This window comes from Thermobia domestica, chromosome 7 (assembly GCF_964235325.1).
Source record: "Thermobia domestica chromosome 7, izTheDome1.hap1.1, whole genome shotgun sequence".
Taxonomy (NCBI): Eukaryota; Metazoa; Arthropoda; class Insecta; order Zygentoma; family Lepismatidae; genus Thermobia; species Thermobia domestica.
The window spans coordinates 186,530,819-186,548,522 of record NC_137460.1 but is presented as its reverse complement, the minus strand read 5'-3'; the positions used below and the strand labels follow the sequence as shown (position 1 = coordinate 186,548,522).

General features: G+C 35.5%; 1 protein-coding gene across 1 annotated transcript in view; it reads left to right on the top strand.

Moving 5' to 3' along the window:
* LOC145690617 (uncharacterized) overlaps positions 1–17,704 on the top strand; it is a 254,426-nt gene that overhangs the window by 191,112 nt on the left and 45,610 nt on the right. Inside the window, exon 8 of the mRNA XM_081765680.1 lies at positions 16,536–16,682. Within this exon, the coding sequence (XP_081621806.1) occupies positions 16,536–16,682 (147 nt within the window). The remainder of the gene's footprint in view (positions 1–16,535; positions 16,683–17,704) is intronic.

The following is a 17,704-nucleotide window of genomic DNA, read 5'->3' as shown; positions in this document are numbered from 1 at the left end:
TGGTCCAGCTAAGGTAAAGTATTATGCAGGACTACGCTATGCCAGATGCAAAGACAGTTCAAGTTATGCTAGGTTTCGCATACCTATGCTAGGATTGTTAACGCTGCTAATGTGACTGCAGGTGCATTATCTTTCTTATCAAGCACTTTTTTAAGAATGGGTCACTGCTTGACGTAACAGTGATTTTATCATATGAGTGATTTTACGTTCATTTATGCTATGCTAGAATTATTATTTTTGTCACTACGAATCGTTTCTTGAGTTTAAAGTTATATCTAATAATGAACTGCAATATAACAAAATCCCTGAACACATAATTTGTACATATAGTAGGACTATTTGTTTGTTAGCATGTTGAAATTCACATCAATTATTAGCCCACGTAAAAAGAACACAAAAGAGCACTTCACTGAAAAAAGAGAGAGCACAAAAGTACATGCCTTGAAAAAGAGTACATGTACTCTTAAAAGAGTACGTCTGGTAACAATATTCCTGTGGGGTTACAATGATTGAGTTTGGCATGATTGTAGCTTTTCGGGACTAACCGACAGAAAAATTGCCAAAAGTGAATATTTTAAATTTTTAGGGAATCTAAAGGGAAAATGAAGAAATTATTTAAATGGGCCTTTTTTTGAACTTATTATCTCATATTTTAGGTACCTGAAATTGGAATACAAACGCGAAATTCGGTATGCTTGTATGTTTTCATTATTGTTACCTAAGAAAATCAGTAAAAATAAAAATTTCCATCTTTAGAGTGGTTTTATGGGGAACTGAAAAATATTTCTCATGTTATTTATATGGGATGTCTTCTACAGTCAAAAATGTTTAGGCACTTCCGGCCAGATTAGAATGATGAAATTTGGCATGATTGTACCCCTCCGGGACTAATCTACAGGAAAATTGCCAAAAGTGAATATTTTTAATTTTTAAGGGGTCTAAAGGGAGATGAAGTAATCCACTTGTTATTTAAATAGGCGTTTTCTTTGGATGCAAAATCTTATCTTTTAGATAGTTCAAATAGAAAAAGAAACTTGAAATTCCGTAGAATTTTGGGCTTAAGATGTGCGTAAAGGCAGGGGTGTGAGGCGAAGCCCCCAGATGGATAAATACAGGAAATATGAAGAGCAAATGCACGAAATTCACTGTTGATACAAAGGCTAATATGTAAGAGATGCGAGACCCTAGGCGGAGTAAACACGAGGGTCTGGGGGCGGAGCCCTCAGCTAGCCAAACGCTAGTTTATTTTTAAAACTACCCATAGTTAGTTGTGTCAGTACTATAAACAATTTATTATACAACTTTACACTTATGGCTTCATAGCTATTTTGTGATTTTGTCAATTTCAAATATGGTACATTGACACGCCTGTTATTTCTAGTGTTATATGAGTGTATGTCTTGCCTATTTCTGACGTTTTGCCCTTTATGTACACCAACACCATTGTGTATATATAGAAATTGATTGCTGTCATTATTTTTAATCTTATGAATAATGGTTTACAATGGCATCTTTTCTCTGCATTCATCATTATTCTGACAACTTTTTTTGTAACAACAGAACGTCATTCACATATCTGCCATTTCCCCATAACAATGTACCATATAACAAAATACTTTGAAAAAACGCAAAATATATGGTTGTTACATAATTCTGTGGTACCTGATTTCTCAGATTTTTAAATGAAATATATTACTCTAGAAAGTTTTCCTGTATATTGAATATGAGAGTCCCATGATAATTTCTTATCAATTATAATGTCCAAAAATTTTACGTTGTCTAAATTGTTCTCGTTTGCCATATTTCTTGAACTGAAGTTTAAATGTTTCGTTTTAACTTCATTAAGGAAAAAAACCGTTCGTATTGAACCATGATCCTGCTTGAGGTAATGTACTTTCTGTGATTTCTTCTAATTTTTCCAAGTCATGACTAACACTGAGAAATGTTGTGTCATCTGCATATAAAATTGAGTAACTAGTTCCACAATTTGGTAAATCGTTAACTATTATAGTAAAAAGCAAAAGCTCAAGTACTGAGCCTTGCGGTATACCTTATACAACCTATGAAACTTGTGACTTTTCCCTTCCCACACATACCACTTATCTACGGTCCTTAAGGTAAGTCCTGAATAAATTTAGTCCAGCATTTCTTACGTCATAATATACCAGTTTATTTAATAATAAATTATGGTCAACACAGTCAAAACCCTTGCTCAGATCACAGAATATGACCCTTGCAAAACCTCTGGACTCTGAAACGTAAAACCTTGCTTACTAATGAGTCTATAAGCATCAACGGTAGACTTTCCGGCCCTAAATCAAATTACCAATTATAACCACTAATTACACTGTGAATCACTAATTATATTAAATTGTTCCAAATGATCACGTAACTGTATTTTTATAATGTGTTCGATAATTTTCGAAAAGATGGGGACCAAAGTAACAGGGCGGATAGCTAGCTGTACAATGTTTGTCTGCCTTTTAATAAATTGAAACAACCCTAGACGGCTTTAGTACGCCGGGGAAAGTTCCTTCATTTATACATCTACTGCATGCAGTGTGTAAGTGGACTTACAATGCAATCAATAACTTCCGAACAAGAGTTGTTGATAAGTCACAAATATCAACATTATCCGATGATTTCATCACCTTGTTCAAAACAATAAAAGCTATTAACAACTCTCTATGAAATGAAAACTATGTGAATAACTATCGAAACTTAATGTCTATCACTTGGATTAAAACTGAAGAAAATACATCGGGTAATAGAGTTTCGGCAATCAGACTGGTTAAAGAATTATATAGATTTAAACACATATGAGAACAAAATCAACAAATGATTTTGAGAAAAATCTATAAGCTGATGAATAACATTGTATTTGGAAAGACGATGGAAAATATTAGAAAGAGATGTAAGCTTATAAAAATAGAAATGTGATCCAACAAGAGTGGAAAATTAATTGCTAAATCAACTTTTAGAAATAGAACTATTTATGCAGAGAACTTATGTTTAATAATATTGAATAAAATCAAATTAACTTTCAATAAATCGATATATGTTGGAATGAGTATATTTGATCTTTCAAAATAGTTGATGTATGATCTCCATTATAATGTGATGAAGCCAAAATATCAAGACAAAATCGAAATATGTTAGACAGACACGGATAGTTATATTTACCATATTCAAACAAAATATGTATACGAGGAAATGAAAAATTATACTGATTACTTCGACACAAGTGATTACCCTCAAGATAATAAATACAAGATACCACAGATAAATAAGAAAATATTTGGTAAGATGAAGGATGACGTTAAAGGCACAATTATAGAAGAATTTGTAGGTTTAAGAAGTAAGATGTACTCTATAAAAGCACCTCAAATGGATCTAACAGACAAATACTTCAAAGGCAAGTTCAATAAAGATTTTTTGTAAAAAAAAAAAAAAAAAAAAAAAAAAAATCGAAGGATATTAAGAAAAATATATATAAGGAACTTATGTTTAACGGATATAAAGACTGTTTATTCAACCGAAGGGAGTATTATAAGATGAATTTAATTAGAAATTATAAGCATGATGTATATACTATAGAAGTAATTAAGTTAGCATTATGTAGTGTAGATGATAAACGATGTGTTTTAAAACATGGAATAAATACCCTACCATGAGGCCATTATAAGTTAGAAGAGAAGTAGATGTAGTTTTAGATATAGTTTAGTTGTAGTTTTAGATATAAGTTTTTATGATTATATATCATAATAAGCCTATGTGCAGAGTTCTCCACTTAATCAAAAAAAAAAAGGTCTCTAACTTAATTACTAAACTTTAGGAGTTGTAATTATGTAGGATTTTTTATCCAAAAATGTGTGAAGAAGAAAAGTGTGATCGTAGTTAGGTTTGTTATCTGCTATCCGATAATCCAAATAAACCTAGCTATTCGGACAGACCCGATGGACCGGAAGTAATCGAAATGTCAGCTCTGCAATATTTTATAGATTAATGATGTACACTATTCTAGCTCGAACAGTTACGTGTTTGATTTCCCGTGTGGCATGTTTTATTCTACCAAGTTTTCAATATTTCAAATATAATTAAACGTTTATTCTTCTTGTTATACTACGGCAATGCAGTAGTTTTGAACAGACAGAACGTGAAAAGATTTAACAAAACCGTGTTTGGGCTCAGCATCACCTCTTATATTCTACATGACAAGTTTCACGGGCTCGATTTCGCTTGATTAAATTTTCATGACTTCTTATAAGAAAGTCATATAAGGTATCTTTTCTGTAATTCTCACGCGTTTATACTCTTAGGGGTCTTGTAGTTATCTTTCAGTGCATTGTTTTTACAGACACACACACACACACACATAGACAGACGTACACATAAAGAAAGATAATTATACATTTAGTGTGAAGAGAGGACAAAATCGTGTCCTTCGAATTATATTTAAAAATGAAATAAGCCTTAATGAAAAATTAATTTTATGTCCTACGATTAAATCCTTTAGACCAAAGGAGGCAGATGAGTAATGGAAGTAAATGCTGAACTAAAGTTTTAGAGATCTTCTAATGGGAATCGAACCAGAGTAATAACACCCTCTCTCATAGTGGCCCGGAGTAATGTTCGTACCCTTTACCAAAAATTTAACATGAGTAACACCCTGATTGTCCCGAAGACAGTAGTCAGTTTTTGTAATCACACAAATGTTAATGCACATAATACGCACCAGCTACTAGACCAGAAGGGAGAGGCTGAAATATATTAACCCTTTCAAATTTTGGTGTTTTTGTGTCATTTTGTAGATTTTCATTTCCCTACTATGTACCAGAAGTGGACAAATCCCGCTCAAATTAGGAGAAAGAGATTTTTGTCAGGAAAAATTCCTTTTTCGGGAATTCGTTCCCCCGGGTACATGCTAGCGCTACGCGAGTGGTACAGCTTGAAACATTGCTTCATTACGAACAAAATTAGCTACAAACCATGATCTTCAATGAACAGTCTAGACGCTAGAGCTTATTGAGTAACAATACATTTCTAATTAATACCCAAAAATGGGAAGGGAAATTTAGTAAATCAGCTCCAGCACCAAGACTATTTATTCTAGAATTGTGGTTTGTATCTAATTTTGTTCGCAATGAAGCAGCGTTTCCAACCGTACCACTTGCTTGTCCATATCATGTATTTGAAGGGAGGAATTTCCGGTTAAAGTGTATAAGAAGTAGCGGGAAATTCAAATTTTCATAAATTATCTTTTCCGAGAATTTATCCCCTCTGATACATGACAGCGCAACAGTAGTGGCAGCGTTGGGAACGTTGCATCATTACGAACAAAATGAGATACAAACCATGATCCTTCGACAAATAGAGATCACACTGTAGCTCTTCACTAAACACATTGATTAAACATGTGTAATAGGAGAAAAATTCTGAATTTTTTTTTAGAAATCTCCATATACTCTATAATCATGGTTTGTACTTCGTTATGTTCGTAATAACGCTAGGTTTTAAACGGTACAACTCACATGTCCCTATCATGTATCGAAGGAGAATAATTCCCTAAAAAGGAAAAAATTTCTGAAAAATCCCCTTTTTCATTTTGGGTGAGATTTCCCCGCTTCTGGTACATAATAGTGAAATTTGAGTGGTACATTTGGAAATATTCCTTCATTACAAACAACAAGGTACGGACCATGATCGTAGGATTAATAGTGATGTGTCAGGATTTTTCTTTAAAAAGCTCTAAAATGTACCCTTTTGTTTTTTTCCTTGGTCCATGTTTGTGATATCATTGCCCCCAGGCATCGCACGCGTGACTGCAAAATGCCCATGAAACATATTGTTTGATGCTTCCTCGTTTGAATGAATAAAAAAAAAACGGTGTGAAAAGCTTTACTAGAGATTTATAAAGCAAATTACGAAGATCGACGCCACAGTCGATATATAAACCACAAAGTGTAAAAGTGTTAATAGTATCATACAATACTCCATGTGTATGACGATATTTCATCGTCTCCAGCTGTGCTCAGGTCATACCGGGAAACGGACCTGACTGCTTCCAGGTCACGAAATTCATCACTGCTTCCAAATACCAAGTATAATAATACAAGGTTTGTTCCAACTTCAGCGGGTAAAAACTGACTGTGGTCAGGTACTTTTTTTTCGAAAAATGGAGTTCAATTTCCGGCAGGAGCTCATGTAGTTCGGATCCCACGTTAAGACGTAAGGCCATGTCTCATATAGCCTTGCTGCTGAATGGGACGCTAAACTCAAATCAACGACTACTAATTAAAGAAACGTTGACGTTACTTGTTCTTCCTGAAATATATGAAAAGAAAAACAACTTTTGACCTAAGTCCGGTGTAGTAGTAATGTAATTAGTTATATTCATTTATAAGCAGATTGTGAAGCAGGAGCTGGCTCAGTGAGCCACTTCATGGATTTATCACTACTTTATTCAGTTTGTAACGACAATATTACAGCCATAGGACATCAAACTTATATTGAGTTCCACAAGGTTTACAATTCTTAACATATTTCGGATTCTGTTGAGAATCGAATTCAAAATGTATATTTTAAAGTAAAGTCCCCCTATATATTCAAACAACTTCTGTTTCAGCATATAAAGACAAAATATTCTTGCTAACGTCTAATACATTGCACTTCATTGCAATTTATTTTAGTATAAACCATTGGTTAATTTATTACAGAATTGTTCATAATATTTGTCACATTATCTTCGACATTTTCAATAGTGACATTTTGAACTATGCTACAATACTCTCTGTTTTCTTTAGAACCTAGAATGAGTATTTCATTTCTAAAGAATATATATATATATATATATATATATATATATATATATATATATATATATATATATATATATAGTTTCAGAAATAAAGATGATTGAAGCCAATGTGCTGACCACACACACAAAACAACTGAAACCTATCTTGCTGACCATAGCTATTTATGGACTATAATTGAAGGGAACTCAATTTAGTTTTCAGCTGCAACCCTATTCATAGCTTTTCTTAATAGAAACATTTAGAACGGTCTTGATGCCTATAAAATCCTGTTCATACTCTTTAGTTGACTTTAAAAATTAAAGATTGCAGAATGTCGAATCACACTTAAAATTGTAATGATATTTTTCTTTGTGTTGTTGTCCTGCTTGATCAATGAAAAGAAGCTTAGGAAAATTCGAACACATCGTGTGAGTGGGAGTTTTGTATAAATCCATTTTATTATTATTATTATTATTATTATTATTATTATTATTATTTTACACTTTTCACGGAAATTCTACACTAATTAATAATAAGATTATATACATGAAACAAAAATAAACTAGTATTAAATTATAATGCTTAAATTTCAAATCTAACTTTTATAATTCCTGTTAAATATTAATGTAATTGATTCACACCATCAAAGAAACCAGACTATTCGGCATATATCGATTGACTATTATTTTAATAAGTAGTCCCTATAGTAGTACGATTATAAATTTAATGTATATTATCTAACTTACCTCATAGATACAATTCAAAACCAGTCAGCAGAACGGTTGCACATACTTAAAGAAATATTACGGGATCACTATAGAAACAATTAATAAAACTCATTGTTGTCTTATTGTACTACAATCAATGTAAATTTGTAAAAATTGATTTCTTTCTTTTATTATTATTATTTTGTATGTTCGAACATTGTCCATCAGTTCTAATTTTCTTTCCTTTCTCTCCCTTTTCGTATCTAAAGGGAAAAAGTTCTTATTACTTCAATATTCTCCGTACTCCTATTATTACCACTATTATTATTATTATTATTATTATTATTATTATTATTATTATTATTATTATTATTATTATTATTATTATTATTACACGTTCTGAATCGCTTTATGAAGATACAAGAACAAATTCTTACTTGACAGCTATATGAACATTTTTATATAATGAACACTGACAAAAAGCCATACTGCGTTACGCGTAGGGATGGGCACAAGCGAGTTTGAGCGAGTTTTCTTTGAAACTCAACTCGACTCGAAACATACATCTTTGAGCTGTTAAAAGTTATAGGGCGCTGGCCAAATATGTTCAAAACTGCTCCGCCCGGGTTTAGAATTTTCAATGACTCGAGCAGCTCGGGTCACAGCTCATTCACAGTTTATTCATGAGCTCTTTCGTGGCTAAGCGGTTAGCGTAGGCGCCTTTGGTGTGAGAGTCCCACGTGCAATTCCCGGCAGGAACTCATTTGGTTCGGATTCCACGTTAATCAGTAGGTTCCGTCTTACATACCCTCGCTGCTGAAAGAGACGTTAAATTCACACTCAACTCAACAGTTTATTCATATTAACCCCTTATCGTTAATTATTGGCACTCTAGTTGTTGATAAATATTTCCCACCGGGGCACTTCAGACACTTTACTATTAAATTCTGTCCACCATCATCCTAAGCTTTTAAGAAAAAGTATTCTTTCAAATGTTTGAACTGTAAAATATTTTCATTCTCCATCTTTATAAAAACAACACTAATCAAAGTAAAATAGACTACCGGCACCATTGCACTCGTAGTTCACTCACTGAATGTATTGATTTGGAGCTGTCGAAATCTATTACCAAATCTTTCATCAGTACACGTGATTTCCCTGAGGCTGTCTTCGCCTTCCAAAAACGCCATATTGTCTGCAAATCTTATGCATCTAATCATTCTACCTCCTACCGAAATGCCATTATCATCATGTAGGCTCTTTTTTACTATCTCTTCTAGATAGACATTAAATAGTGTTGGCGAGAGGCAGCATTCTTGTCGAACTCCCCTTCCAATTGCACTCTCTTCCGTCAGTTCCTCCCCTATCCTAACACTTACTTGTTGGTTCATGTATAAGTTTCTTATGAGTCTTCTATCTTTCCATTCCAACCCTATCTTTGTTAGAACTCCCAACAACAATTCCCAATTCACGCGGTCAAAAGCCTTTTCTAGATCAATAAATACAACATACACCTCTTTCCTTTTTTCTATAATTTTTTCACCGATCACCCTTAATAATCCAATAGCATCTCTTGTGCCCTTGCCTCTTCTGAACCCGAACTGCTCTTCCTCAACATCTTTATTTGTTCTTCCATATAACCTTCTGTTCAGTATTCGAAGCAGAATTTTAGCTGCATGAGATATGAGACTAATATCCTCACGTCTCCTTGGGTTCGATTTCTTACCCATCGGTATCATGATCGTTTTCAGAAAGTCTCTTGGCCATTCTCCTGTTTCATATATTTCATTGCATAGTCGCCACAATTCTTTCTTTCCCTTCTCTCCTATATTTTTAATGAATTCGATTGGTATGTTAGCTATTCCGGTTGCCTTTCCATTCCTAATCTCGGATATAGCCTTTTCAAACTCATCCCGAAGAATACAAAATCCTTTATCATCCTCGCCTACTTCATTTTCCACTTCAACATTTAGGCTACACGGTCTATCCCTACTCTCATATAAGTCTTCAACGTATTCTTTCCACCCTCCTATGACCTCATTTCTCTCGCTGACTACTTTCCCATTCTTATTTTCTACTGCCATCATAATACTCCCTTGTTTCCTCCGAAATTCCATAGATTTCACCTCCTTGTACATTTCCTCATATTTCCCAACTCTTTCTAATTCTTCTATGTCCTCGCATTTTCTTTTGTAAAACTCTTCCCTCGCTCTGTCTGTTTCTCTTCTTAATTCATTATTTAACTTTCTGTACATCTTTCTGCCCTCTTCTGTATCAACCTATTTCCGTATCTTCCTCTCCCTCATTTTCTGCAACATCTGCTCTGTAACCCATGGTTTCTTAGCAGTTTTGTGTTCGCGGTAACCTACTGCTTCTTCTGCAGCCTGCTGTAAGCAACGTTTAATATGTTCCCACCGTGCGTTACTACCTGCGCCTATCCTTTCCTCGTTTGAACATTTTTCTTCGAATTTTTTAGCGAAAAGATTTCTTATTTCCCCGTTTTTCAACTTTTCAGTATTCAACACTTTATTACCTACTTTTCTTCTGGCTACAGTTTTCAGTTGAATATCTACTTCGGCCAGCACAAGATTATGATCAGAGAAAATATCAGCCCCGGAAGGGTCTTCGCGTTCTTTAAGCTATTTCGATACCTGTCCTGAATCATAACATAGTCTATCTGATATCTTCCGCCATCTATTGGTGATATCCATGTATATCTTCTTCTCTTGTGCTGATTGAACCAAGTGTTCCCAATTACTAGTGAATTCTGTCTACAGAAATTCACCAGTTCCTCTCCCCTTTCATTTCTTTCGCCTAAACCATATTTGCCTACAATACTGCCTTCCTGTTTTTCTCCCACAACTGCATTGAAATAGTTCATAAAAAGACTCATAAAATGTTTCGTGTGGAGTGTTGTACTGTATGGGGCGGAAACGTGGACATTACGTAAAAGTGATGAAAAGCAACTTGAAACCTTTGAAACGTGGATGTGGAGAAGAATGGAAAGAATTAGTTGGGTGGAGCGGAAAACGAACGAGAGGGTGTTAGAAATGGTGGGGGAGAAAAGAACACTTTTAGATATTGTTAAGAAGAGGAAGAGAAACTGGTTCAGACATTGCCTAAGAAAAAATTGTATCATGAGGGACGTCCTAGAGGGTATGGTGGCGGGAAAGAGAGGGAGGGGCGAAGTAGACTACAATAATTGGATAATGTAAAAACAGAAAGATCATACGTGAAGACGAAGAGGTTAGCGGAGGACCGTGGAGCATGGAAACTTCTCAGCTGCTGCAAGTGACCTAGGAATAAGGGCAGAATGATGATGATGATGATTAACAATAATAACGCGTGAGGCAAACGGGACAGCGGACATTCAAAATACTCAACAAATATTATGATCATAATCATCATGAATTTGAAATTATTAGGAATAAAAATACATAGAATTTTAAAAACATCATTTTTTTTCGAAAGATTTATATTTAAAAACTACTTAAATTAGCACCTCATCCAAATACAAAATTGAATGAAATCTCTGATTTTTACGTCCTATGATTATGCCGGCTAGGCTAAAGAAGACGATGATGATGAGAAATTAATGAAATGGTGGAATGAAGAAAGTGGGAAGAAACTGTAGAAACCCAAGGAAACCCACACACACGGTGTTTGTCTACCACAAACTTCACTTGGCGCGCGCTATGACCGAACCAGGAACTTCTTGTACAAGCGGTGAACGCTCTACCACTGAGCCAACGCGCCCCTAATCGAATTACATAAACGGTTTTCAGTGGATATGAAGACCATAATACCGTTTAGAGTAACTTAATATTTCCTACCGTTCTGTAGATATAGTAAAAACTGGTAAAGATTGCAACATTGCTTAAAATCATAATTGCGAGAAGTTGTTTATTATACCTACCAAATCGATTGTTGTAATGTAGAAGCTAAATAAATCAACAAGAGTTTTAAAGTTCCCACAAATACACTATTTTAACCAATATAGAGAAATCAGTTATTTTCATATCTGCGGAATGGTTTGAGAAATCAAATTGCTATAAACAGCATTGTGATCTTTATGTCTATTGTAAAGCATATACGTAATTGGAGGTGATACTTATCTAAACACTTTTTTGAAATAAAGTTATTTTTAAAAAAGTCTAATTTTGAATGCTTTGTAACTTTGTTTCTGCTGGTTCGAAATATATTATATGATGACCGTCTGTTCCTTTTCGATGGTTATGATACTGTATTGCAACACTGCTTACCTTGCAACACTACTTAATAAATTTAAAATTTTAAGTTTTCGTTCCAGATGTAAATTTGAAATATGAAATAACCTGACATAGTGCCATTTTAAAAATTACAACTCTATGTTGGGTTAGCAGCACTGTTAATCCGGTGATATTGAATATGTTACACGATGTCCCTTTGTCGATATTAGTATGGCACGGAATTACAGTGTTTCGTACTATTACTTTAAACGTTACAAGGGCGTTGGGACATATCAAAATAAATATAAATGGTTTATGGTTTATCCTGCACACACACACACACACACACACACACACACATATATATATATATATATATATATATATATATATATATATATATAAGGATTTGTCCAAAAAAGTAATGAGACTGGCCAGCGTGCAGTGCTCCATTCGCTACCAGAGCGCTCTCAGTGGGTGGTATCGGTGGTGGGGGTCTTACCTAAGCATCGCGCTGCGCGGCAGAGTTGGCGTAGGTCAATGAAAACTTGACCCACGACCCACTACCCACTGTGATTCAGCACCCACTGACCCACGGTGACTCACCACCCACCGTGACCCACCACCCACCATGAACCACTCTCATCCACTATGAGCAACTCTGACTCACCAAAATCCATCGCCAACTCTGAACACGATCCACGGCCTCTTCTGTACTGACTAAAGAGTTTACACTTGTAATAAAGCAAGACTGTGAAATTGTCACTAATCGGAGTTTGAATTTCTAGTCAATCGCTCAAACACCACTCTGTTACAATAACAGTAGATCTGACCTTTACGATATAAAATGGTAAAGTGTTTGTCAGTGAGGAAATTGAAACAGTTCGAGGTGAGGGGAAATTAGTGTGTGCCTAAAATATACTTGTACTAAGAGAGTATTCTTGCAAGTGTTAATTTCTGAACGCATTCCAAAAGGAACTTCTATTCGCAGGAAAATACCCCTGTACAATATGGAAAAGGTTATGGTTTCTCAGTTCACAGTATTTTTCTCACAAAAAACTTGAAAAATCAGTTTTTCATAGTTTATAAAGGTGCTCGGGTACCCTATGTGAGAGCATCTCCATAAAGTATGCTCATAATTGTAATTTGTGTAATCACTAAAACACCACGTTAAATTTAAGTTACAAATATACATAATTGGAATTATTATGAATATTTATTTAAAGTAGTTTACCTAAAGCAAAGGAGACATTTATTAAAAATTAGGTACAAAGTTGAATAACACAAATAAGCCATTAGTAATACAAATATACATTTTCCATAGCTCGTAATTTGCCACCTTAAAAAAATCTGGAATCGGGTTTATTTGCTGTTGGTAACTTTTCCGTACTAAATCATACGCAGTGGAATGATGTCCATCCTTGAGCCAAGAAATAACTAGTTCGTCTACTTTGAGCTTGTCTACGGGTGGGCCAGTAACATTGATGAACAACAAGTTAGACAATGTTTGAGCACTTAGTCTATTTCTATTATCAGTCATCTGTAAATTCATAACGGGAAATCCCCGTTCGCACTTTGCCGTGGAAATTGATAATACTTCTACCCGATTTCTGCAATTCTTCATCGACAATCTGCTTGTTAGACTTACGTCTGATAACGATTTTTCTCGGTCAGTTTTGAAATACCCAACAAGAAGTATCATCTCTCTATCACCATACAAAATATTTTCCATATCGTCATATCAGTTGGCAATGTCGACTCATGGAGAACAGAAACTTCATCTACCACGCCTTCGATAGGGAATCTCGTGAATAAATAATCAATTAAAGCCTGATAAACTGATGATTTCTGATTTGTTTATAAATTTAATTTTTGTAATTACACATGAAGGTTTGATGCCATTACCAAGTTCCCTCCCAACACCGTGCTCGTGGGTTTTCTCGGGGTTCTCCCGTTTCCTCCCACTTTCTTCATTCCACAATTTTCACTGGCCTAACCGGCATAACCGTGGGACGTAAAACTTAAAGATTTATTTTCATTTCATTTTTTCAAGTTTCCTCCCCCGTCTAGAAAGCGAAAGGGAACGAGGTTCCTGAAAAGTGTTCAGAGGTGAATGGGAATTTCCCTCCTTCCCCTTCAATTAGCACACTGATGTTTGCCATGTGCCAAATTACGATGAATTTCAATTAAATTATCATTGTATAACTATTTCCTTAATAAATTATCCATAGTTTTCCGTAAAAAAAAAAAAAAAAAAAAAAAAAAAAAAGATGAAATTTGAAAGTCCCAAATCACGGTAAGTAGACCAACGTAAAGGGGAAAAAAAAGAGAGTAAAATTTACCATATAATTATGCGTACAATCCAAACTTAAAATTTCCGTGTAATTAAGCTTACAGTACAAATTTTGTCTATTTTTCTCACAACTTTATGGGTTGATTACCCTGGGCTGTAAGCGCTCCATATAATAAACAAAAGCTTCAGCAGTTATAGTAGGAAGCAATGGATATATGAAGCCAAGCACTGTATCTTTTGTTTCTGATTTTTTCTTAACTAATATCGATCGTTTTCGATCATTTTTACAAACCAACTCAGTACCAATTTTCCATATATAGAAAGTGCCCCCTTTCCCCCATAAAGGAGAGTTTTTAAAAATGCTAGGACACATTCTGTTTATTTTCAATAAAGAGTTAATACACTGAATTTCAGCTCCGTAAGTTTAACGGCTTGCGAGATACTCATTTTCTTTTCGCAAAAATTCGGATCCTCACTACCTCCTTAGGATATTATGCATTATAATGAAAGCATATAACATCACAGTTTGGATTAAGGCCTAACTATATATCAAAAGTAATTTCATTTGACTTTGCAATTTGACCGTGATGATCAGGCACACATAGTTATACTCATTTTTTATATAATAATTTATATATTACAGTGATTTAAAAATGTATTTTTTCCAGTAGTTAGCTCCTCTAAAAACTCACAGGTCTCGAAAGCCAAATAGTAGTATAAGTCCTATTGCTATTATTATTACAATTAAAATTATCAATATCCAAATGTGCCTGAAGTTCTTTTTTCACTTGGTTAGATATACTCACCTCAGGTAAGTAGACAGAAACAAATGGAAAGGGAAGGAAGACGAAGGTCTTGATAGTAAAACGAAGAAAATTTACCAGTCTTCAGAAGATACTGTCTACAATGCAGAGCAGAGTGGGTCGGTAGATCATACTGAGTCGGTGAGTAGCAGTGGGTCATGGTGGGTGGTGGTTCGCAGTGGGTCATGATGGGTGGTGGGTCACAGTGGGTCATGGTGGGTGGTGGTTCGCAGTGGGTCACATCTGATGACCCACGACCCACTGACCCACTCCATCTCTGCTGCGCGGCAGTCGTTTCTGAGCAGTGAGAGAATGAGGACTGATCGTTGCGCAAAGTTTGTTTTTTTTTATTTTGGTCACGAGATGATTGATTGATTGATTTTGAGTTTTACGTCCCGTTCAGCAGCGAGGCTATATGAGACGTGGACCTACTGATTAACGTGGAATCCGAACCACATGAGCTCCCGCCGGGAATCGAACCCGGGTCTCCCGGTCACGAGATGAAACACGAAAAGTGGAGCGGACGATATAGCAGCGACACACCATCAAATTCTGCGTTCTCTTGGGCAAAACTGCTTTAGAGACTCTTGCCTTGATTGAGCAGGCCTACGGAGACAATGCCATGCCGAAAACCCAGTTTTTTCCCTGGCATAATGACTTCAAAGACAGGCGGGAGACAATTCAGGACAAAGATCGATCTGAAAGCCCTTCGACGAGTTCTTCGAATGAAAACGTGTCAAAGGTGAAAAAACTCTTCGACTCTCACCGTCGGTTGAGTCTGCGATTAACAGCGGAAAAAATTTAACATGTACATACAAGTCAACGGTACACAACATTGTAACCGAAGAGCGTATGAATCATAGAAATCACGCTGGCAGCGGTGCATCGACGCCCAAGAGGACTGACTATTTTGAAGAATTTTTGAGGAGTTGTTAAAATTGGAAGAATAACTAACTTCCTGTTTATAGACTCAGTATCATTACTTTTTGGACAAACCCTGTATATGAATGGTTTTAGGAAGACAATGGTAAGTTACATTTTCTAACGTTCGGCCAAACTGGAAAAGAAGGTTCACTAGTCCCATGCAATCCAATGCCATGACACATACCGAACAAGCTTTCCTTGCCATCTGCAAGTACACTTCCAGAATTAAATTACCTACATACTGTTCAGTGATGTGATCCGAACACATTTCACCTAATAACTCATTTTCACCGGAAGTGACGCTTACCATTGTCTTCCCCCGAGGCGCCCATATCTGGGGTTGAGAAGTAAAGTAGTGTAAGTCATAAAATATTAATTTCAGAGGAGAAGCGAAAAAGTGTACGTCGATTGTTTATTAACGGAAAAATTGTTCACTTCCTGCGTTCCAGTTGTCCACATTTCAAAACGTTCCTAGTGTCCCTCGTACTAATGTAAGTAAAGAAAAATGTGATAGCTCAATTTCGGCCAAAAAGCGACTTTGCATAGTTTACCTCTCAGCCCCAGATGTAATAAGTAATTGCCATACAAAGAGGGGTGTCATTCAAAAAAGGGAAGGAGCAGTTGATCCTCTCAGTAGGATTAGAAATATGTACTTTTTAATCAATGGTATAGTAATATATTAGAGAAATGTGAAACTCTACTAACATCAGTGAATAATCCTGCCCCGAAATTTGAAAAAAAAAATAATAAAAAGATTAGAAGAGAGAGAAAACAAGTATATTTCCTCATTTTTGTTCTTGCAGTTCTTGTTGGTACACGTGAACTTGCTAATCTGAACTATGGAATATGTGTTCGTATGGAAAGTGATCACTGCAGCATTGAATGGTCACAATGCAGTGAGGAGTCTTTCACACTTTCAGGCGACTCCGATGCACTGGAACCTCTTTTAGGTAAGCATTTATATTTACTCAACAGCATTTAGGAATAGTAAATGCATTTTATTCGTAACATTACTTGTTCTATGTGTTTGAACGTTTCATATAATTGAGGCAGTTGTTGTTGAAATTAATTTTAAAATAAATCTCCTTTTGCTGGTCAGCATTGATTTCTTTAAAACGTGTCTAACATACACTGCTGGTTAGCATATAGGAACTAAGTCATGCCGTAAGCGTCAGTGGACCACCGATGTGCAACTAGCAACATCTCGCCAAAAATTGGCGGTCTCGCAGCTACGATCTGCGGTGGACCACGAGCGGCAGAGACGCAACAAAACGCCAATGAGAAACAAAATTACTCCCACAATATATGTTAAATCGCCTATATTTGTGACTAGCAGCGTTCACCCCGCTTCGCTGCGGTCACCCCGGAACGCAATAAACTTTGTTACTTAGATAATTTTTACTTTTTCGCTTTCAAGTGATATGATAAAAACCATAGAAGATTGCAGTAAATCTTAACATTATATCGCCTGTCATTTATGTTAACCCGCCCCGCTTCGCTGCGGTCATCCCGGTGCTGGCATATTGTAAAAGTGTCTGTAAAAATAAGCAAATCAATTAAAAAATTTTAAACAGAAGATTCAAGCTATTTTCCGCTGTATATCGCCTGTCATTTTGTTAACCCGCCGAGTGACACGGTCATGCGGGTTGCATATAAATACGTTTATTTTTACCTATGATGAACTAACAAAGGATTTGTGGACACCTGAATGGTCAATTATCTCAAGACACTGGTAATTGAAAATTAAAGTGATATGATAAAAACCATCTAGGGTCCAAATCCTAATAACCCCCCAAAAATGAAAGAAATTGGTTCAGCCGTATTAGCGTGATGAGCGGACAAAGGATTTTGTACGTTCTCTTTTATATATATAGATTTGTTTAAATTAAAATGAGTCTTAAAAAAGAGTAAAAAAAAAAAATACTACGTGGTGCTCGCGAACCACCAACGTGGCAGGCATGTGCTCTTCCTA